The sequence below is a fragment of the Chelmon rostratus genome, chromosome 3, assembly GCF_017976325.1.
Source record: "Chelmon rostratus isolate fCheRos1 chromosome 3, fCheRos1.pri, whole genome shotgun sequence".
In the NCBI taxonomy this organism is placed as follows: Eukaryota; Metazoa; Chordata; class Actinopteri; order Chaetodontiformes; family Chaetodontidae; genus Chelmon; species Chelmon rostratus.
In genome coordinates, this window is record NC_055660.1 from 13,110,968 (window position 1) to 13,133,953 (window position 22,986).

Consider the following 22,986-nt stretch of genomic DNA (forward strand, 5'->3'; position numbering starts at 1 on the left):
TAAAAGATGAGAAGATTCAAAATTGTTCCCTTGAGGAAGTAGTGACATAATCTGATGAAGGTCCTTCTACCGAAACGTCATTAATACATTTTCCTGATTGCGAGTGTGGAGGACAGCGTGTGGGAGTCTTCCCTTATGTCCCTCCAGGAAGTAAAATTACTGTCACTTTACTGGAATAGTAGCATTAGCCTGGCTATTTTGATCACATTACCATTACCACATTAAGTGTAGAGAACAACAAACGTTTGTTTTGTAGAAAAAGCAACTTAAATCATTGTAACCGTTGAGGGCAGGCTGCAGATGGAGGGAGGGGAACGTGAGGAGCAAAGAAAAAGGAAATGAGCCAAGTGCAAACTAGATTAGAAGTGAGAATAAACAGAAGATAAATCAAAACAGAGGGGTGGCAGAGAGAGAATGTGCTGATGACCGTTTCCTTGACTGCTAATACAGCCTTCTCCCGGGGGCCGGGGGGCGGGGGTTGTAGGTAATGTAGTAAACAGGCCCACTTCTTTAAGCTGTGGCCAGTGGGAACCAGGCCTGGATAATTTCCATTAGCGTCCCATTAACTGACTCTTCTGTTCACTTCACACATCCTCCACTGAGTGTGTGTGCACATGCAGTCAGTACGCGCCTAAAAGTGTGTGTATGCAAGTGCAAGACAGTGTGGCTTTGCATATATTGCCCGTGCGGTGTGTATGTGTTCGCACGAGTGAAGCGCTCTGCGGCTGTGTTTGTGTCTCTTCTGCAGCGTGGAGATTGAATTACCCCCGAGATGAGCTCTGTGCTAAATTGTCTTTAATAAAGGAGAGAATTGCTTCTTTATTCATCCAACAAATAAAGACGAGTGAAATAAGTGGCTTTTGGAAGCCAGCGCTGGCGCGGTGCCCGGCTGCGTTGCTATAAAGTGACCCTTTCATCGCGTGGCCACCGCAGCTGGAGGTTTACGGAATAGCTTTATATTTTCATATTCATGCACGCGGCTGTCTTGTCTTGATGAAGCATAGGCGAGCCGTTCAAACAGAGCTTTTCCGGGATGACCCTTTCAACATACAGTTGTGCTTAGTTAGAAGGTGAGGCCTGTTTCACCAAGGTGTCCTCACGGTAGGAAAAGAGCAGGTTTAAATCACAAAATCAGTGATGGCTGAATTCCATTTAGCTGCTTTGGTTCCAGGGCTATGTTATTACTCATGCTTGCTCACTGCCACTCTGTCATGGCTTATTGGGACACTTAAATATAACATCAATAAGTTTATTAGCAACGCCTGTGAAAAACATGCTAATATTTGTTAAAAAGCAGCTGAGCCTGATGGGGATGTCATTATATTTGGAGGTGGAGAACATAAATGTCTGCATGAAATTTCATGGTAATCCATCTGATAGCCCGTTCGTTGACACATTTCAGTTTGGACCAAACGGCAGACCTTGCTGTCCCTTGAGCTACGCTGCTAGCCCCCGTTAACCAGGACACAAACTCTTATTTCAGGCATGAAAGCTGAACATGGCATGTGCCTATCCACTGCCGCAACCTCTGCACCCTGCCTGGCCGAAGAATCCTCCAACATTCTGCTACCAAAATGAGGGGGCACGTGTGTTTCCTCTGGGAAAACCTGGGGGGGCTCCAGTTCAGGCAGCTTAGTTCAGAAAGAATCCCCACGGTCTCAAACATGAGCTTCAGATTCTTCTGTATTAGAAGTTGGCTCACTGAAACTACTAAATTACTGTAAATGTCCTGAATGTGAAGTAGAGGGGACCATGATGGCTTCAAGTGGTGTGTGTGTGTGTGTGTGTGTGTGTGTGTGTGGGTGTGGGTGGGGGGGGGGGGGGTGGGGGGGGGGTTGCTTTCTCCCTTAAACTCAAGGCCTGAGGGAAATTGCAACATTGGGATTTATGCTTTAAACAGCAGTTTATTGAAGTTGTGTGTGTGTGTGTGTGTGTGTGTGTGTGTGTGTGTGTGTGTGTGGGTGTGTGTGTGTGGGTGGGGGGTGGCTGTTGGGATAGCACTTCCTGTCGATCCACTCACATATCATGAAGAAAAAAGAACAAATCGGTGCAATGGTCGCATCTCCTCTTCTTGTTCTCTGAGCTCTAATCGTCTCCCTGCTCCCTTCTCCGCTCTCCGGCTCTCCGTCCTCTCCGTCCCTCGCTCATTTTATTTCCACTCATCCGGCGACTCCCTCCATCCCTTGCACTTGTCTCCTCAGCTCCATCTATCATCGTAATAGCCTGCTCATCTGAGTCCCCCCGCATCTCTCCTCTCATCATCCCTCTCTTCCTCTCGTCCATCTTGGGCCTATCCTTCATGGAGCTGGATAATCCCCTTTCCCCTCCCTCGTTTGTCTCTCTTTGTGTCTCTTTTTTCTCCCCTCTCACATGCCTCTTCTGCTCTTTCATCCTTCCTTAACCCAAATGCCTTGTCCTTATTGAAATGTAGCCGAATAAACCCCAAAGAAAACATCAATGTCGTGCAAGGGGATGTAAGTGTTTGGTGACTTTCTTCTGCTGCATCTATTCTTGCTTGTTTCTAAGCTCTGTTACACACAGACCAATACAACACATTCACATTCTTGATGACAAAAGGGAGGCTAAGTGAATAGATTAGTCTCCCCTGCTCATAGATTTGCCAGATTACAACTGAAAACATGGTTTAGACACTAGCCAATTATCGCTGTTTAGGTTTTCAACCCAATAGAGAGCTGTGTAAAATAACCAGTGCTACGGCTAATTAGGTCCACTTTGTACAAAAAACATTGAAAGCCATTAGGGATATAAAGAAAGTTTGAAAGCAGAAAGCTCTGTGATGCAAAACTTAGTGAGTGGAACACTCTATGTACTGTTGGCTATTATTAATTAATGTGTGCTTTGTTGCACCATATTGTGCAAACTTTGCTTTTCACGTCAAGATGTCTGGTGACGACTTTAGCAGATGTGCAGAAAATAACAAATCCTCCCACCTAAACAGCGGCGTCCAAAGTGAAACTCATGACTGATGCAAACAAAATGACTCATGAAAGTTTTGCCATCATAATTAACAAAACCAGCATCACGATTGGTTAAAGTGATGAGAGAGAGTCATTATTCCTGTGGCGACAAGACTCTCGACAAGGAAACAAAAGCGCAGGTGCCTCAATCGTATTTGAACAAACCATGAGCTGCTGTTTTTCACGCGAGGATAAAAACTGACGCGTGTGTGTGAACACGACACGAGTCCTGTCAGGTGGAGACGAGACGAGTTTCCTGATCTGACACATGCTATTTGCTTTGCATAATCGCCAAAAAACACACTTTATATTAAGGCACACTTATTCACCCATAACTAGTTTCCTGTTAGCGTGCATGTTAGTAGCTCACTGGCTCTTTAGGGGTTAAGGTTGTTCATTGCTTATTCTGGGGTTTAGAGGGCGACGTTATTAAGATCATAATTCACGTGCAACAACTTCCTTACTTACTATCAATAAGCAGTAGTTAGGAGGTTATTGAAAAAAAAAATGGAAATGCAGAATAAGCCACTAGTGCTGCTATTAATATGCATGCTAATAAGGAACTAGTTTATGGTATTTTAATAGAAAGTGTCACCACGTTTGGTAATCTCACAGCGCTGAGGAGAAGGTTTGGTTAGGTTTGGATACAAAAGCAACTTGTTTAGGGAGAGGTCTTGTTTGGGTACTAGGTAGGAGGACAGGGTGAAGCATGGATTAGAGATCGGCCCGGAGTGAATGGTTTAATGCAAAAAAAACCAGAGGGATGTATTGATGAAGGTTGGATGGGGGCGAAAGGAAGACAGAGAGAGAGAAAGAAATATTAAAAATGCAAAAAATGCAAAAGTCTTCCTCTCTTTTCACATGAGACATGCTGATAACTGACTATGTTGGATATGATCACAAGAAAAAAGAAGTGTCCTTGACTCTGAGCACATCAAGGGCCTCCCTGTGGAAACATGTATGTTTAAGTGCTCTCCATGTGTGCGTATTCATATATGTTCTGTGTAATGATGTGCCAAATATAGCAATCAACACACATTTCCCACGAGCAACCTAAGTCACCGCAACTGCTTCCAGAGAGGAGGGCAGAATTGGTCGGATAGTTTATGCTGCAGATTTATGAGCAGTGGGAGGTTTAGCAATTATACTTATAAAAGAAGCAAAACAACATTAACTTCAAGCACCAGCATATCCGATTTAGAGAGCACTCGTAGCTTCTTCAAATGATTGCCTGCTAGGCATAATTTAGACACATACAGCACAAAAGCAACTAGAAGCAAGCTCTGATCGTTCTCATCAGAAAGGACGGAGACTGAGAGGCGCTCTCGGAGTCGAAGTGACGGGCACGGGGCGCTCAAAGCACTTGAGCGGCATCGCTTCAGAACGGGTTCGGGTGCGGAGGAGATTTTGTCCAAATGAGCACAGTTCAGAGTGGATGGAATTACTTTTGAGGAAATTTAAACATCCCTGTGCACAGATCAAAATCAGTTTCTTCACAGGCACGACTGCACCTGTAAAGCACCAGGCCAGCCCGCTGAAACAGCTACACAATCAGAATTATATAACTACAGCCAAGACAGACAGACGTTTGGGCTCCATTCAGCAGCCATGTTGGTGTCAACATATACAGTGCAGCAGTCGCATCAGTGAACAATGAGCGTTCGTTTACTCACTGACAATTCAAGCTGACATACTCAGACCCAGTCGTAGTACAACAGTAAAGAGTTGTGTTGGATCCATTCAGTGCAGATTTTTAACTAAAACTGTGCACAGAATGATTGAAAGTAGAGTCAGCAGTTTGAAAATTGATTTTTCCAAAAATAAACGAAAATATATCCAAAATACATCTTAAAGGGCCCCTCCAGCAATTTAGAATTTCACTCACTTCCATCCATCCAATTTCATGTTGAGATGGTGTTTCAGTTCCTCACATTTGAAAGCTTAGCGCTCAGTGTCACTGCAGGACGCAGCGTACCCTGGATGCGGTGAGGTGGAAAGAAAGGTGTGGAGGCCTGCTGGTGTGTGGGTGGGTGCTTTTTTTTTTTTTTTACTGTTACCTTAACTTCCCAAAACCTTTAACAAGTCTCTCATTTGCCTAAATCTACCTCGACCATAGATTATTTGCCACAACCAGGAACGTCCCCAAACTTTAATCATAGTGTAGTTGCCATACGAAGACACTGTAGAAAGCAAGATTTCAAAATAAGCTGGAATGGAAGATTATCATTGAACATAATTCTGGGTTTTTTTCTGAATTGTTCAACATTAAAGGTTCGTCTCTGTATATCTTGATGATTGCTTGGTGTTTCTTTCTCACTGTACCAAGAATAAAATAAATAAATCAATCAAAGTGCATCAACTTTAAACTGCACCATCACCAATATTTGAGAGACACCACTTAATAAAATGGTTGAAATGATGAAAATAAGATGAATTTATGTCAGAGTCATATGCAAGTCCTGAGTCTGCAAAGAGTCAATTAGCGTCCACTAGCGTCCTGTGAAATAGCCCAAGAATCGGCTTGTATGTTACAGTGCACCAGCGTGTGCGCCGTGTAGCTCACATGGACGAATTCAAATGTTTGCTTGTGAGTCTGACCCAGAGTAAACACCCCCTGGATTAGCGATTGTAGTTGACTGCACAGGGATCTGCTTTCAGGGCAACTTGCCAGAGGACCAAACTAGCTGCTCACTCATGTGCACTCATGTGCATGTGGGAAAGTGAAGTTTGTGATAATTGGTGAATACAAAATACACTGATTTCCAATACAACCCGGGACATGAGGCCAGACCGAGTGCCCATTCACATCCTCATTATAGGGCTTTTGCTCACCCTCTGCTGTGAAACATAAAGCCCTCTTTGATGCCACGGTGGCCGGATGAAGCCAGTAACTCCTGTATGTAGACTAAATCTGACATACTGGCTGAATGTTCTGCTGACACTTTCTCTAGCTTCCAGACCTCTCAGATCGTCTGCGTCCCCAAAACTAAAACGTGGAGGAGCAGCGATTCATTTTTCAGCACCACTCATCTGGAAAACTCCACCTCTCAGTTCTTTCAAATGACGGCTTAAGACTTTTCTGTTTGCCGCTGCCTTTTATTAAATTAAATGTGGGATGATTTATTTATATCTTTCACTGCACTGCACTGTGGCTCTGCTGTACTTTTTATTCTCCTGTTTAGCCTGCAGTGTCGTATTTTTTAATCTTCTATCCTATCTAATTGCGTCTTTTTATATTGCGCTATGTCTCTTTAATACCTTGACTTGATGCCTTTCATGACTTCTGTACTGCAATTTGAATTGCCTTGATGTTGAATACGATAATATAAACAGCACAAACTTGCCAGTTTATTTCATTTTTGAGAAAACTTTTTGAGATAGTGTGCTTCTGATACAGGTAAGGTCTGCTGGGGTATGGTTTTACTATGTCGTGTTATGGCCTAGTATTGTTCATTGTAACAGCGATTAAAAATGATCATGGCTCTGATCAGTTCCAAATCAAATCCTCCTCCCTGCACCGGCTTGATGCCGTCTAATCGGAACGTGTTCACACACAGGTATTCCTGGCTCAGTGACTCATAATCGGCACCTTGGACAGCGACCAAGCTAGCCGGCCTTGGCTGCTCCAGCAGGCGGCTGTCCATGGTGCTGAATGAGAGCCACAAACAGCAGTAAATGAATGAATGTCATTACATCTCTCACTTTTCAGATATATAATAGTCTCTTTTTTTAATTCTTGAGCAAGAAAAACCAGTTGATGACATATCAGAGTTGGGAGTAGCTCTTGATGAACACACAGTTGAAGTCATCTGTCTAGTCCACTCCGTCCGGTTGGCTTAGAATTGCATTATAACACACTGAATTTTGCATGCAGGAAAACGCAGCCTGAAACAACGCTGTAACTTACTTGGCACCCTGTTAATTGCTTTGAGAGGTCGCAGCACCCTCACTGTTCGGATGGCGGTGAAGTTGACGTTCTGCAGGTCCAGCGAGTATTCAACCATCCTGGAAAACACACACAAAACATTCAGAAAAAACGTACTAACTAGACAGATACTTCCAGATGTGTCCAGTCTACAAGGGGTATCAAAAGGAATTAAAAAAACAGACCAATGGCCCAAAAAAAACCAAACATAATCACTGAGGAGCATCTGCACTTACAAGCAGTATCGATTTAATATACTCCTCCCTCCATGTTTGCTCCTATTAAAAAGCCTAAACAGAAGCATGCACACACCCTCGCACAGTCGGGGTCCTGCTGTGCAGAGCCTAATATGAATTAATGAGCTGGAAATTGTGCACCTAATAAAGCGAGGCAGTCAGAGAAACGGGTCAGTGGCAGACGTTGCAAAAAGAAACAGCTTCTCTGTCTTTAAACGCACTGCAGGACAGCACAGCCATCGATTAGTCTGCAGCTGTACATGAATATTAATAAGCGTAGGTGTTATTGCTTTATCTGACAAAGTTACAGAGTGATGCAGCGGCATTAAAATCCAAGCATTTCATCATTTTTATGTGTATGAGTAAATAAGTACAGTAGACCTCCCCCATCCCTGAAACTGGATATACCGTTTAGCACATGTAGTGAAAGCATCAAACTGTAACTTATTGGTTCGCAGGCGGACTCGAGCATGAGAGGCGTGGGATTAAACCTGCAACCTTCTGAGATGAAAGCAGAGCCCTCTGAAGGAGCAGGGATCGGAGGTGAGGGGAGTAAACACACTAGGTGTGGAGTAACGGAGACGGAGGAGGGAAGCAGAGAGCGCGTATTTTGCTATTTGACCTATTTCTGACAAATTCATGACAGGGGAGGCCTACTTTTCCTGAAGAACGGCAAGACAGAGAGAGAGCGAGAGTGCAGAGAAGGAGTCAGAGCAGAAGAAGAAACAGACGGGTGACAGGAGATGGATAAAGCGCGAGATAAGGATGGATAGATCAGAAACCAAAGTGAGTTAAGCACCGAGGGATGATTAAGTGCAATATAATGACGGCAATAAAGCGAGATTGAGAGAGGGAGAGGGAGCCTGAAGGTTTTATCAAGAGTTGGAGATAATTACAACGTTAGGAACAGAGAGACAGAGACAGGAGAGCAGTGTGCCTACACCTGGCTGAGCAGAAGAAAGCTGCTCTCAGGCTGGGAGGGGGGCGTCAAGATGTTGAAACTGAGGCGAGTTTCAGGTATTTCACACAAATATTCCTCTATATTCAAAGCTCATTTCAGCGAGAGGTTGAACAGCCTATCGGATGAGTTTAAAAAGCGCCAGCCAATTATTTGCTTTCGACCTTTCAACCTACGCTTCTGGAGACGAGCCTCCCAAAAATTTTGGACAGCACAATGAAATAGACAGTAGCATAAAAATCCTCCAATTTTCTAGTGTTCCAGAGAGAGCTTCACAGTTTGAACTGGAGTCCCGCAAGGTTTCAAACTTGGAAAACAGGTCACGCAAGGATGTAACTCAGGAGGCTGGAAAAAAAGAGAGAAACACAGCCATGTTGAAGTTTGAGGAAATATGAGGACTGCCAACTTCAATTACATGTCAAGCTGTAAGAGCGGCTGTGTTTCCAGAGCTGTGCCTCATTGGGAAGCTGGAAAAACTTGACCAGGCCAAAGTTTCAAAGCTGAAACGCGGTCGCACCGTGAACGCACATTAGCTCAAAGGTGAAACTCAACACGGAACAGGTTATTACTTACAGTCCAGCAAACAAACCTGTGCACATGCTCGAAAGCATCCGCAAGGCGTGGATCTCAGTGAGCCATGAAATATGAATCTCTCACCAGCGCATTACCGTAACCTTGGCGGTGACGGGGGCAGACGAAGCCCCGATTCTGCTATGCCCCTCCCCAACACCAAATCAGACAAAAGCGTGCTGGTAAAACACACCGGCCATGAAAAAGTAAGGTCGTAGTTCGCAGAGCACCTGCACGTGGTCGCATCTGTGCGAGATCACAGAGGTTGGTTCCTCGGCGTGTGGCCATGATCTAATTTGACAGGCAGTTTTTGAAGAAAGGGAGCAGAGAACAGAGCAAACACATCCACCACTTCTACAGTAAGAGGGAGAAAAAGGAACGCTGCGTTTGGGAGTTGGGAAGAGGGCGAGTAAAGCCGATGTTTACATGCTGGAAACACACAGCAACATCGGCCAGAGTCCCATATTGCATCCATATGATGAAAAAAGGCCTGAAAAAGACCCACTTTTGTTTTATTTTTTCCTAAATGATCAAAATCAGCAGTCTACACTTTGCAGCTACAGACTGATGGTACACTGTTGGTAATATGTAGGTAATATGTGTGTATGGATGGGAAGATATTGTGTGTGCTATGACAGTTTGGCTAGCACCCAGAGAGGAAGAACAAAAAGAAATGGACTGAGGGTAAGCACGACTGTGCTGCGATGCTTCTATAGCTGCTATTTCAAACACGGCGCATCGACAGGGCAGGTGCTCGGGTGTGTGTTTGTGTGCGTTTGTGCGTGTGTGTGATGGCAAACCTAATGGGGATTTGTCATTTGGAGCAATTTTCTGCAGCAATTTTAGATAAGACGGCTCATTTTGGTGACAAACACACACACTCGATTACACAAATGCAGCACACACACAAACAATTATTCCTGTGCACGCGATGATATGCACACGCACAAATGCAAAGAAACAGTCTATGATACACGCGGGCCCAATAACTCACACACAGAAAAAGTCACACTGAGCAGATGTGCAGACGATAACCTCAGCATCACACCCATCCACATGCACGCAAACACGCCGAGGAGAGAAAGTGCTCGGGGCAGACTCTGGGCTCTCACAAAGCTGTGTCAAATCAGAGGAGAGAGGCCACACACACGCACACACACACACACACGCACACGCACACGCACACACACACGCACACGCACACACACACACTCTCTCTTCCTGTCTTCCTGAAACGTGTTATTACGTTAGCCGTGAGCCTACACACACTCTTACAGCACAGACACACACAATCACTCACAGACACACACAGACACGTTCACACACAAGTAAAACTAAATTTAGAGTCTGTCTGTGTTTGAGTTAGGACTGCTCCCCACCCAAACAGCCTCATGAATATTTGAAAGGAAGAACTAGATTACTTTTGTTCCTTAGCGACGTTAGGGGGGGTGTGGATTTCTAACCGGGTCTTAAACACCCTCCCACTCTTTTTGGGCTCTCCTCTCTCTGTTGCATCTTCTTCTTGAGGGAGATGCTCTGTCTCCGCCGTTTACTTTGCGCCAAAAAAGCGCCGTCACAAGTTGAACGACTCTCTCAGGAGCCACCAGGGAGGAACAGTGGGAGAGTTTCTCTCCAGGGCTGGCTGCAGGGGGGAGCTTTGAATGTGGAAGATAAGTAGACTCTGAAATGGTGCATGACTCGTGTTCAGTGAATAGTTCCATATCAAAACCAAAATGGAACTTATTTATTTATCTCTCTTTTTTTTTTTTCCTTTTAAGACGACTGTAATGGTGTGAATGGTCCAAAGGTACTGTTGTTATAATCAACAGTACAGTTAAATCAACTGCTGGCCCCCAAAATTCTAATTGCAAATGATCATAATCAAAATTTGATAAGGTTGTTGATCACTAAATGGCCCACTCTTTTCTTCCACAGGTGAGATTTACTGCCTTTCACCTTCAGGAAGCTTCAAGCAGAAAAGGATGCAACATGTTTTTGTCATTTAAATTTGAAGTGGTGGGTTATTTTTCCTCCTCTCAGACTGTATGCTGAAGAATCCTACTAGGTTTTGACATTAATGTTAAAAGTTGAGACGAAGGTCGTGTGTCTGCTTGGAGCCTCTCTCCCAGGTGCTCCCAGTGTTTTTTCCTAATTTCAGTCAAATGAACTCGGTGTTCCCAGCAGTGTTAATTATTTTGACATGGCGCAGTGATCTTGAAAAGCCACATTCACATCAGTCAGTGTCAAACGCTGCACTCCATCATTAGAGTGTGATGCAAATAATGTCTGTTTTTTAATGAGTACAATCATAAGAGAGAGGGGGAAATTACAATAGCTCAAAAAACTAATTACAGCAGTGTTTCACTTAATTTTAATCCACAATTTGTATAGTTCATGCCATGTGTTAGCACATAAGCAGCTATCTATTTAGGTCCAGCGCTGCTTGGAACGAAGTGCTAATGTCAGCATGCTAACATGCTCACAATGAGAGTCTTAGCATGCAGTTGTTTAGCAGGTATAACGTTTCGCATGTTAACTATTTTAGCTGTGTGACCATGCTAGCATTTGCTAATTATCAGTAAACACAAGGTACAGCGGAGACTCATGGCAATGTCGTTCGTCGGTTTTGCAGGTATTTGGTCAGGGAGGGAAAGTTTTGACCCGATGAAAAGTCAGGTGACCAATGTTATTATATTTAATCCTCTGGGGAACAACAATGTCTGCACCAAATTTAAAGGCAATCCATTCCATAGTTCAATTAACAGAGGTATTAACATACCATCCATAGAGCCACAATGCTAGCATGGCTAAAGTGAGCTAATACACTGCAGTATAATTTGTAGTTAAGTTAATGTTAACAGTAGAAGTAAACTAACTTCTAATTAACATACTAATCTGGAAGCACCTAACGATGGCTCAGAGTTTGCATTCTGGCCAATGTGTTCGCCTCTTTTGCTCTCAAAGGCCACTTTTTACATGCAAAGTGAATGGCCAATACTACTTGAACTACAAATGGACTACAAAGAGAAATCAGAATGCTTCCCATACCAACATTTGCCAACAGATCCTGCATTCATATCCAGATACCTGTTTATAGAGATTATGCAGACACTTACAGCACTCAAAGACATTACAGTTCAGCAGCATTAACAGCTAAAGGTCTTCTGTTTTCAGTCCAATCATGTGCAACATATATTAGTAAAAACCTATTTTTAGGGGTGATCCAGGCTGTGGATGGCACCGGAAAGCAAAATAATGCAGGTAAGTAGATGCTGTGCATTTAGACCAGGCTGTACACTGGCCTAACAGGCAGAAACAAACTAATATGGCAATTACCAGAAAGCACTAAATGTCTCATTTTATGCCAACGGTCCAGGCCCAGCTTCCCTCTGGAGAAGATGGCATCAATTATTAAAATAAGATTAATGGATGCAGTAGATCTTCTCTCCCACAAGAGCTTTGGAAGTCGGAGAAGATAGAGGGCCACGCACATGCACACGGCACACACACTCATTTAGACACAGCTCTTCACCTCCTCTCTCCTCCCCTCCTCGTTTATCCTTTTCTTCCAAGTTTTCCACCACAAAAACTCTCTCTTAAATATCTGCCTTTATTGAATTAATTCTATCTTAACTTTTTTCTTTCAACCTCTTTATTTCCTCTATATGAGTTTTGTTTTGGCCTCTCTCTCTCTATGTGTGTGTGTGTTCTCTCTGTGTGTTTTATTTTCCATTCTCACATTCCTACAGTGTGTTGTCTGGTGTCAGAGCTCTAATGAGCTACTGTTACACCTCCAGCTGGGTACAGATGCTCATACACATGTCCGTGTGCGTGTGTGTGCATGTGTGCATGTGCGTGTGCGTGTGCGTGTGTGTCTGTACGGACATGTAAATATCTTGTCAAAGATGAAAGCCAGCTCTTGGCTGAAACTGGTGTGGTCACATTACCCATCTCTGCCTGTTCGCTTCTACACACATCATATTCAAACTGGATTTAAAAACACAGTGGGAGTGCAACTGGTTGCCAGGACTGACAGTAAACATGGCCGAACCAGGTTTGAAGGAATATTTGTATGGTTTAGGAAGTGTGCATGTATGTGTTTAATCTGTGTCCATTCAGTAAAGTAGGGATGTGTCCAACTGACTTTTTCAGGGAGAATAGCAGCAAAGTGCAAAGGTTAACCAAGTTCGATCAAAGGCGCCCAGTGTCTTTTTAACAGTAAGTAGCTACAGTTTTGATTTTTTTTTTTTTTTGGAAAAGTCACTGTGCTACATCACTTTGTACGTGCACAACATCATTACACAGTGATCTGCAAAATGAAGTCAAACTTAACCAACTCTGACCAGCTGATCACTATTTAGGCTGTTATTCTTTGTCGTTCACGTACAATACTGGCGATGTGCTAATGTCTGTCCAAAAAAGCTACTAGACTCGTCGCTAGCCTGTTTTAAAAAAAGGTTGAAAGAGTGTTAAATTAGTGAGAAAAAGTCTGCAACACTGAAGGTGCCTTCCAAACTGTACGCTGTGTATTTAACTCATAGAAACTGCGATTTAACGAGAAGCTAGCACATGTACTGGAGCTATTACTGACCTAAGCCAAGCTGCTTGCAGGTCCAGCTCTCATTGATTAGTTGACATTGACGTCCTTGTACTGCGGCCACTGGGCTTTACTCCTTGCCTCCAGGGTTCATGCTATGCTAAGCTAAACACACACCAGACCTAAACTCCTCATGACACGATCAGACGGCCAATCCGTATGTCTAACTCTCACTGTCGCAGTCACATTTTCCCATAATTTCTGAGCTGTCTTTAGACAAATTAGCCAAAACACGTCAGGAATAACACCATTTACATTTCTGCTGTGGTAGGACATGTTATTTGATGCAGTACACATTTTAAGGAAGGGTGGCCTAAAGCCTTAATTGGAGCTCTGACCCCGTCTGTGTGCTCTTGCAGCTACGCTCCTCAGTCAAAGTGCATCCATCATCAAAGTGAATGCACGACATCCGTGGGGGCATTTTCAAAAGATGTAAGACCAATATTCCATACTCAGGGGGACAGCCTGTAAGTAGAAAGCCACATCACTTTCAGAGAAATATACCTGATGATTTTTAGAACGTTAAGTTTAAAGCCTCACACTTGCTTTGTCTTTAACACCATGCCAGGTTATAGAACATATAAAAGCTTCTTTGAAATTGGGCTAAATTCTGAAGAGTCATGTACGGACAAGAAATTACCACTGTGTATAAATATATATATATATAAGATACTTGTTGCATGACACTACAATTTTATCAGAGAATAATCAGCACACACCGCCTGTGCAGACAGTTGGCGCTATATGACACCAGACTGATTCCCAGGCTTCATTTACTATGCACTTAGTGTCAAAAACGAATCAGGATCATTAACGCATTAACCTCATGCCTCATCTTCCAATTAAAGTAATTACAGTAAGTGCATATGGCAACATGTGCACCCAAACACACACTGCGCAAACACATAAATGCCAAAGACTTGGCTTAAGTGAATGGAGGAGTTCATATACCATCATCATGTCTATCATCCATCGCACCAATTATGCAGTGTTTGGATTTAGAGTGTATGGATTTGAACACTTCTTCCTTTCTTGTATAGAAAATGAGGAACACATGGCACATGCCACATTGCTGTAAGAGCCTCCTTGAGCATGCGACACCATGTGGTTTTGATCCAAGATGGTGTCATCCTTTGGCATCGGGCGCTATTCTGTTTGCCTCCGTCAGCTTTGTGTGCTTTTCTTGTGTTCTGCCAGAGGAATATATGGGCTGTACAAAAAGGGCTAAAGGATGACATGAACAGCTCTTCAGCTGCTAACTTACAACATGCCATGTATAATTGACATTAATATGGCTGTGCTATTACAATGTAACATGCAAATACTGATCTGTGCAACATCTTACAATATCATCGACTTACTGACTTGTGCATTATTAGTACTCTTGTGCAGGTTTGCAGGGTTTTAATTCTTCATTGACGTTGCTGCATTATAACTGCATAATCAAAACTGCTCGCTCACACATCTGCACCCAAAGAAACAAGGGGTTCACGGTTTTGATGAGACGTTGACAAAATACTCAACAACTCCTTTATCGAGCCTCTGTTGTTCATAAAGGGTTCGCTGGCATTTGTCCTTCTCAGTGAGGTTGCTGTTCTGCTTTAGTGAGTAATGACTAGATGATAGAGTGGCTGATTCAGCACTACAGCAGCACAAGTTCTTTCTCTTCAGAGCTGGCAGGACAGTGGATTCACTTAAAACAATGAGGCAGCATTTGCTATGTGAATCGAAGGCGACGGACTGACTCACAGGTTTCGTCAAGGTGAGAGTGTCACAGTCACACACAAACCCTTTTATGCACCACGAGAATTCACCTCTGTCACATTAGCAGCCACTGCTATAACTGGCCCATAACTGGGCAATTCATGGATGGATGGATGGATAGATGGATGATGGATGGATGATGGATAGATTGATTGCATCCCATCTCCAATTATCTTTTGATTCTAGAATATTCTCTTTCAGATTCATTAGATTTGCAGATCATACTTTGGCGTCACTGCTGTTGTGATCTCCTCATTCTGAACTTGAATATGAACATCCTTCCATCCAATATCTCACACACCTGTAAGAGCAAACAGCACTAACTTCTCTCAGGCGAGGAAAGAACATTTGATGTATGTGTAAATATAGTTCTGCCGACGCACATCCGGATCAATTATGGTCTCCCATCTGCTCGGCTTACCAGTACCATTTTTGGCAGCTCAGAATATAAGAGCAAGACACATATTGTACTGAGAGCATATGTTTGATACCAATACAGGCACATGCACGTATATTTGTACGTACATTTGTGTTGAAAACAATACCTGTACATAGAGAAACAGATGGCACAGACCAAAAAAAATCAAAACAAAACTATCAATGCAAAAAAGAAGTTAAATGCAAATACACACACACACAGACACGCACACGCTTAATCAGACATGACAACATGACTCCACTAACTAAAAACTCCTTTAAAATCTCTCACTAATACCAAAGAGACACTTTAATCAATCCAATTGTTTGTTTTACTATGTTTACATTTCAATATCAACAAACCAGATTTTAGCGTTAATTCTGAGACATGCAGGACTTTCTAGAAACAAATAAAACAAAGATTAGTGAGACAGAGATGTGTTATGTTGTGTGCTGCACTTTAGAAATTTCTGGAAATGGGAGATGAGGGAGTGAAAAAACAAATAAGAAGCAGTTATGTTGTCCTTATTCTGCGCACCGTTGACGTGAGCTGGATGATGATCTTCACCTCGGTATTCAGGAATGTCACAAAGGTACTACAAAAAATAAGCAGTGCTCTGGGTTAATTACAGGCAGATTTGATGATAAAAAGCATATATTTAAAAAAAGAAATATTGTGTTTTTAAAAAATGTTATTGCCTGAAGGGACTGACTGAGGGTTAATCAAAAGCATCACCACTAGCTCCACATTCTGAGTTTTGGACAAACATAAGAGAACCACATTTACTTTGAAGTGCAGTGAACAGCACAAAACTGAAAACCAGCTCTACTCTGTTGCAAGAAAAAATATGATTTATTATCATTATTTAACGATAAGGCGGCTGTGAAAGCTGACATATCCTTCCTGCCTTAAGGACCTGTTCACATGAAGCATTCTCTTACTGTAACTCTCCCTTCATGACAAAAAAAGCCTTTTTTTGCCAGCCAAGAATAAATTATGTGTGGAACACAGGATAATTTGCCACTGTGGCGACTCGCTCAGCTTTTGTGCAGCATCGCCCATCCGGAGCCAATCATGCAACTGGCTTTTATGGCTGTAAGGACAGTGGCACTACAGCAAGCATTGGCTGCTTCAGACTGCCCACTGAACAGCAGAGGTTCGGCTAAGAAGGGTAATGCTCTGAGCAACAGCTGAGGAGGCGAGCAAGTGCCCGAGCAACAGAGGACGCCGTCCCGGCTGTCACTCTCACAACAGGTTTGATAAGAATGCGTCTAGAGCACAAATGTGCAAATTTATGAGCCCTGACATTTCTCCATTAATACGCTTTGATGTCCCTTTCTTTCCGCATTATATCGCTAGTATTTTTCATTCATGCTCTCTCAACACGTCAGCGTGTCTTTACCTCCTCCTCTGCTGAGTGTTGGAGACAGATAGAGGGCGCGAAGGGAGAGAGGTGGAGCTGTGAAAATGAATGGATCCTGGGAGAGGAGGTGTAAAGCCGGGCCTGCGCTCGCAGATAGCCTCTCCGGCGCTTCCCCAGATGACAGGCTATCAGGAAGGGACACACGCACGTTTACATGAGCGGGAGGCACGCGTATGCAATCACACACGATGCATCATGAGCGGCGAGATTCCAGAAAAAATGAGAAAAAAGACGGTAAGCAAGTGGTTGTTAAGCTGAAATGGATGAAGCTTTAACAGTTTTCACAAACTGTAGGTCAGTTAAATTGGAAAAGGAGAAAACTGTGAAACTTGTAGCTAAAAACAACAACAACAACAACAAAAAGCTTGGTTGAATCTAGATAAGGAGTTTGTTAAATCTGACCTTCAAAAGCATAAACAAGCAGCTCCAGAGATTCATAGCTAAGATAGTCACCTGTAACCTGCTTCCTTCTAAAGCTCAGCAGTTATTTATGAGTCATTTTCATCCACGCATTTACTGTTCATTTTGACGAGGATGCGTTCATTCACGATCGCCACTTAACTACGACCCTGAAAACTGGTTCTTCCGCGATTCGCGCAGAAGTTATTCAAGCCAAGGTTTTCTCTGCTTCCAGTGCAGTTTCACATCCAAGAATGTCTCAACAGCTAAACCTCCATGCAGGCAAGGCAACAGCCCTAATGCTGAGCAACGGCAGGAGCCAACAGTGGGAAGAAAAAAAAACTGAGGAAAGAGAGATTCATACCAGCCTCACGCCTCCTCGAGCTTCACTGTCCTTCCTTTTCTTTCTGCGCCTTCCTGTCCGCTCTGCTGCGGGCGAACGCGGTGCCGCAGCGCTCCGACAAATTAGGATCAGCGTCACTCATTAGAAGTAATGTCATTACTGTGACCAACAGCCGAGAACAGCTGTACATACAATCGCCACACCTCACCAGAGATATGAACATCCAGAGACAGATATCCTATGGCGCTGGTTTTACCACGCTGCTGTCATCATCTCAGTTGTGAGAGGCCTCAGAGAAATGACTGCGGATGAATAAGGCTTTGTTTACATTTAATTATCAGATGCTGTGTGTATAAAGAAGATGTCTGTGCCTGCATGCACACATACAGACACTTTACTATCAGCTAGCACATACACATACTCTGTCCTTCAAGGACTCCCTGAGGGTCTTACAACACGTTGTCTTTTGCGCATTAACAATGTGGCAAGGTCTTCATTATTGGCTAAAGGTATTCAAGGAATGGATCCCTGAAGAGGCTCCTCTATGGTGTTATGTCAGAGCGCAGTATTTTCTTTTTCTTTCGGACCACCCTGGGCTGGCCTCAGGACAGCAGAATGAAGGCAGTGAAGTGGAAGTCAACAGAAGGAAGCAGTATGTAGGTATACCAGAGTGAAGGGATGCCCTTTGACCTTTGATGACTGGCTGCCAGTCAGATCTTTAAGATTACGTTTTTATGCTTTTACATGTTTACCTTTCACATTTTTTTAACATTGTATCCATGCATTTTGACCCATATTGGCAACATATCCTCATACCTACATGACTGAATAGGTCAATTGCCAGTAACGCCCAAAAACAAACATATGTGAACACTGGAGAGTACCAGCGATAGGCTGGACTGGACCGCCATCGCCGTTCACTTTAAAGCTGACTGTGCAGTCTTTTGCCTTCTTACCCTCGTTGAGCTGTACAGCTTTTTTTTTTTTTTCCCTCATAAGTCCTTTGAGTGCAATGTTTAAGCCAGAGTCACATTCCTTAAATGTGCACACATACTTGGCCAATGAAGCCAATTCTGATTCTGATTAAGCATGGTACGTAAGTCATGATAGGTCAATGTTGAGTGTTGGGTTCGCACAGGACACTGACAGCAGTCCTGTGAAGTGTTGGGCGCACCCATCCACCCCACATTCCTCCATATTCAAACTTTACTTTTCTCTACACTACGTCACCTGACTGCCTCCTTTGCTCCCGTCATGATTACTACAGCCACTAGAGGGCGCAGCTTGATGCTAAACAGAAATACGGGTCGTTAAAAACCTGCTTGCGCAAATTACCTATACAGCTGTTTCTGCTGAGGCTGGCTGATACTGGCTGCTGTACTTGCTGCATACAAGAAGCTGATTCAAAATATGAGGCAATGCTAAGGACAAAAAAAAAGAAAACATCTAAACATATATGATATGTTTATATTTATATGTATAATTATAGTCCATTGGTCCCAATATTATAGTTTGGGAAGATCTGAATTACAGCTGCAGCCTGGGTTCTGCAAACACATCCAGCACCACATGGTTAATGCTTTGTGTCTAAAGCCATGACTTCAGTTCAGACTCTGGTGTTTTCAAATGTTTAATATCAAAAAATCCAACCATTTACCACGCATTAGCAAATGTCTGCAGACATAAATTAATTCGAAAAAAAAAAATATTTAAAAATCACTATCAAATAAGTGTATAAGCAGTTCCTGTCCACTTTCTCAGCAATCAAGCATAATGTTGCTAATTGGTAGACATGGAAACTACTTTATCTGGTGTAATCAGCAGCATCTAAACTCATGGAATACAAATGTCGATTTGTCTCGTAATGCACAATACAATACAGCGCTAGTACAATATGTGAGGCTTTTAGTTGGCGTTTTGCTTGTCAAAATTAAACCCGCCTAACAAATAAGCTCTCAGTGGGGGGAAGTCTCTCAAAAAGCAAGCTTCTGTTTTAACGTTGGACGCCTGCCTTCTCTACGCCCGGCCACACACGCAAACGTCACGCTCACACAGACAATCTAACTGTGTGCAGGGGTCTGGTTCAGCTGAACAGGCGAGCTAAGCAGAGCCTGGCGTGGAACTCACGCTGCTCCTAATCCCTTCCCTGCAGCTCGCCTACTGTTTGTGTTTGCAGCACACTAGTTCCCAGGGGTGCAACGTTTTATCACACCCCCCTCCTTGCAGCTACACGCGCTGCATGTGGTGGATGTAAGACTGGGGAATAATTGGTGGTGGTGATGGTTTCTCTCAGGAACGCACGCTCGGAGCATTGGGCCGACAGATCTCCGTTGCTGCTGCTTAAAGGATGGCGACTGGAGGAAAGACGAGGAGAAGAGGGGCGAGGGAAGACATGGGAACCGAAACGCCGAGATCAGAGTCGAGGAAACGTACCAGATAAAAGCAAGATGGTGGCAACAGTAGCTTCTCTGGCCTCAGGGGAGAATGAAAGAATGCACTGGCGATTGCTGGAATTTCTGGAAAAGCTAGAGGAAACCAGGGCAAAAAGTAAAAGTAAAAGTAAAAGTAAAAGTGAATGAATGAAAAATATTTGCTTCCCTTGAGGGGAAAAAATAAGAAGAGGAGAATGAATAAAATGGAAACGAAAAGGTCGAGTAAAATGTGCCAAATAGAAAAATGCAAGTTAAGTTAAAAATGGAGAAAACCTAGAGGGGGGCAATAGAAAGGAAAAAACAATAATTCATCAAAGAAGGAAGCAACAGAAATCTTAAGTGCAAACGTTTTCTTTTGACGCAATATTTAAAACAATTATTTGAAAATCAATTAAAAATTAACATACTCCTTTCATGTTCTCATCAGGGCTTCCTGGTACGTTGCAAAGGGCATTGTGGGAGGAGAAAAAGATCTGCTTATGTTCATGTAGAGTGGTTTGCAAGCAGATGTGTTTTGGCGAGCATCTTTGCGTATGGAAGTTAAAGGAAGACATTTTTTAAGTTAATTTGGCTTTCGAGATGCTTTTCACAGTAGAGTCAATGTGCGCTCCAGCACTGTGTCGGCATGAGGGCGCAGCAATGAAGTTACACCCTGGTGATGTACTCATGCTTGTTCTTCGGGAGTTTGACAGTGCAGGCTGCCTGAGACGTCCACCAAAAACAGAGATATGGGGGTATTTTAGTCCACTGTTCACACACATTACACACCAATTAGCTCATTAGCTGTTATATCACGCAGCTGCAGTCTGTGAAAACAGCTGTTTTCTGCGGATCTAGAGGAGCTGCCAAGTCAGACAATCAACATGTAAGTCCTGTCTTTGTTGTGGCAAAGAGGGTGAAACCCTGCACTGTCCCTTCTAACACATAAACGACGGAATGAGATTAAATGTAACCACAGCATCTGCACTCCTTGCTCCTGTTTGGCTGATAATCATGAGCAGGTCATCCAGCTCCTTGCAGCTAACAGACAGATGCTAATGCATTAAAATCCCAGTACAAACTTGAGGAATGGAGTTTGAAAGATCTGGGCATCAGGGAAAGAGAACTAACAAAATACGCTACTGGAAATGTCAGACCCAGCATTTTTAGAGCTCGAACCATATTAGGGAGATGTCGGATGTCTCAGCCTCTGCCAACCTCAGTTTTAAAAGATTCTGGGTTTTTTAGCAATGTGCATGCTAGTTCCCCAACTTGAAACAATGGAGGTGCAATACTAAATCTCTGCAGCACCCGTTTAAATTGATTCACATGAAGGTGAATCAACACTGTACCATTGTATTAGCATCATCACTCAACTAATGACTGAGTACGTGCACATAATTCGACAGGTGTTCTATGATTTTAGATACAGTGGTGATATAGTGTAGTGTACAGCGGCTGGGGTGACGCAATCAGTAAACAGCTTTTGTGCATATAGTATACATTTGGCCCACTTGATGAGTTTCTGAATGATGACTAAAATTGTTTGAAACTTTATATAGACACTGGTGTTCCTGATAATTGCTAATTGTTCTCATCAAAGTCAGTTATGATGTTCGGAACGTCTCCATCACGATGGAAAATGTCTCTCTCTAAAAGCTTCAGCGTGGATGTGAGATATTAAAGCAGCATCCCAACCTGGTGGTGTCATCTCCTTTCAAAGGGCTCTGCTTAGCAAGCGTGGGGGGTTCTACTCTGCATGCTGAGAACATACAAATGATAGGATACAACTTGATTGTTTTGAGTCATCAAATCACGTTAATTACTTTAATTTTTATGTGCCAAGAGATAATGTGGTACCCCAGCTTTGGAAATGTCTGTTTCTTGCCAGAGCTTCTTTTCTTTGTTTTATGTAGTGAAATTGCAAGTTGCACTGAGAGCTGACGAATAAGGCCTTTGTGTTTGTGAGAATGCAGAGCGTAGTATTAATGCCTGACACCAATGTGACGGATGCACACTTAAAAGACTGGCATGGTAATGACCTGTCGTCGAGGTAAAGAGTGTTTAGGTTTTCATTACAATACACTGCAGTTAAACTGATCACATTTTCCTGCTCTAGTCAGTCCCGTCCACTGGTGTGAACTGAAAATCATAAATCTATTGTCCTTCTGCGGCAATGTAAAAATAACCTGTATTAACTTCTATGTGTGCAAAGAAAGGAGTTTACAATCTGATTTAGGATCAGAATTCTGCTCATGAAGGTCGACGCACTCAAACGTATTCACTCATCACTTAAAGCTACTCATTCTGGCGCACCAGGCTATGCTAAGATATAAGCTGGGAGGGCAGGCACGCAACAAAAACATGAAGCGTCTGTCACGCCGAACCTGTTGGTGCAGTTCAAATGAGCTCCGCCGCCCATTTGGTCCGATCGCTCGTGTCTTTTAGCTGCCGCTCAGCTTCTAGTGTGGACTAAACAACCAAACCCAGACCGCAGAGAATGTGGTTCCACAGGATTTTGTGGCGGTAGATATGTGATGTGAGTCAAAATGAAAATTCAGTTAAATCCATATGCTGTTTGTGTTCTATCAAGAAAGTGACTGTCTCTGTGATTTGTATGGATAGGACTGGATATTCAGGAACTTTTGGTACCCATGGTAACACATGTGCGTGTCAGCACCTGAGTGCATGAAGCTTCCCTGACCAATCAGAATGTGAAAAGCAGTTAAAACAGCAGCGTATATGCTTGTGTCCTCTGCAGCAGTTCCTCATTGTTATAGAGACTCAGCAGCATCTATTCCTCCCGTAATGTAAGAATACAGGACACCTCTTCTTCATCTTGTTTATACCTGTTACATCATTACTCATTATTCACATCATGTGAGGTCCGGCAGCAGTGCAGCTATTTGTGAGGATGAATAAAAACGTAACGCGCAGTAACATGCTGCATGTTTTGTGGTCATT

The 22,986-nt window shown here is 43.2% G+C and overlaps 1 protein-coding gene across 1 annotated transcript in view; it reads right to left on the reverse strand.

Moving 5' to 3' along the window:
• Positions 1-22,986, reverse strand: part of LOC121604421 (voltage-dependent T-type calcium channel subunit alpha-1I-like) — a 168,619-nt gene that overhangs the window by 111,183 nt on the left and 34,450 nt on the right. Inside the window, exon 4 of the mRNA XM_041933929.1 lies at positions 6,886-6,983. Within this exon, the coding sequence (XP_041789863.1) occupies positions 6,886-6,983 (98 nt within the window). The remainder of the gene's footprint in view (positions 1-6,885; positions 6,984-22,986) is intronic.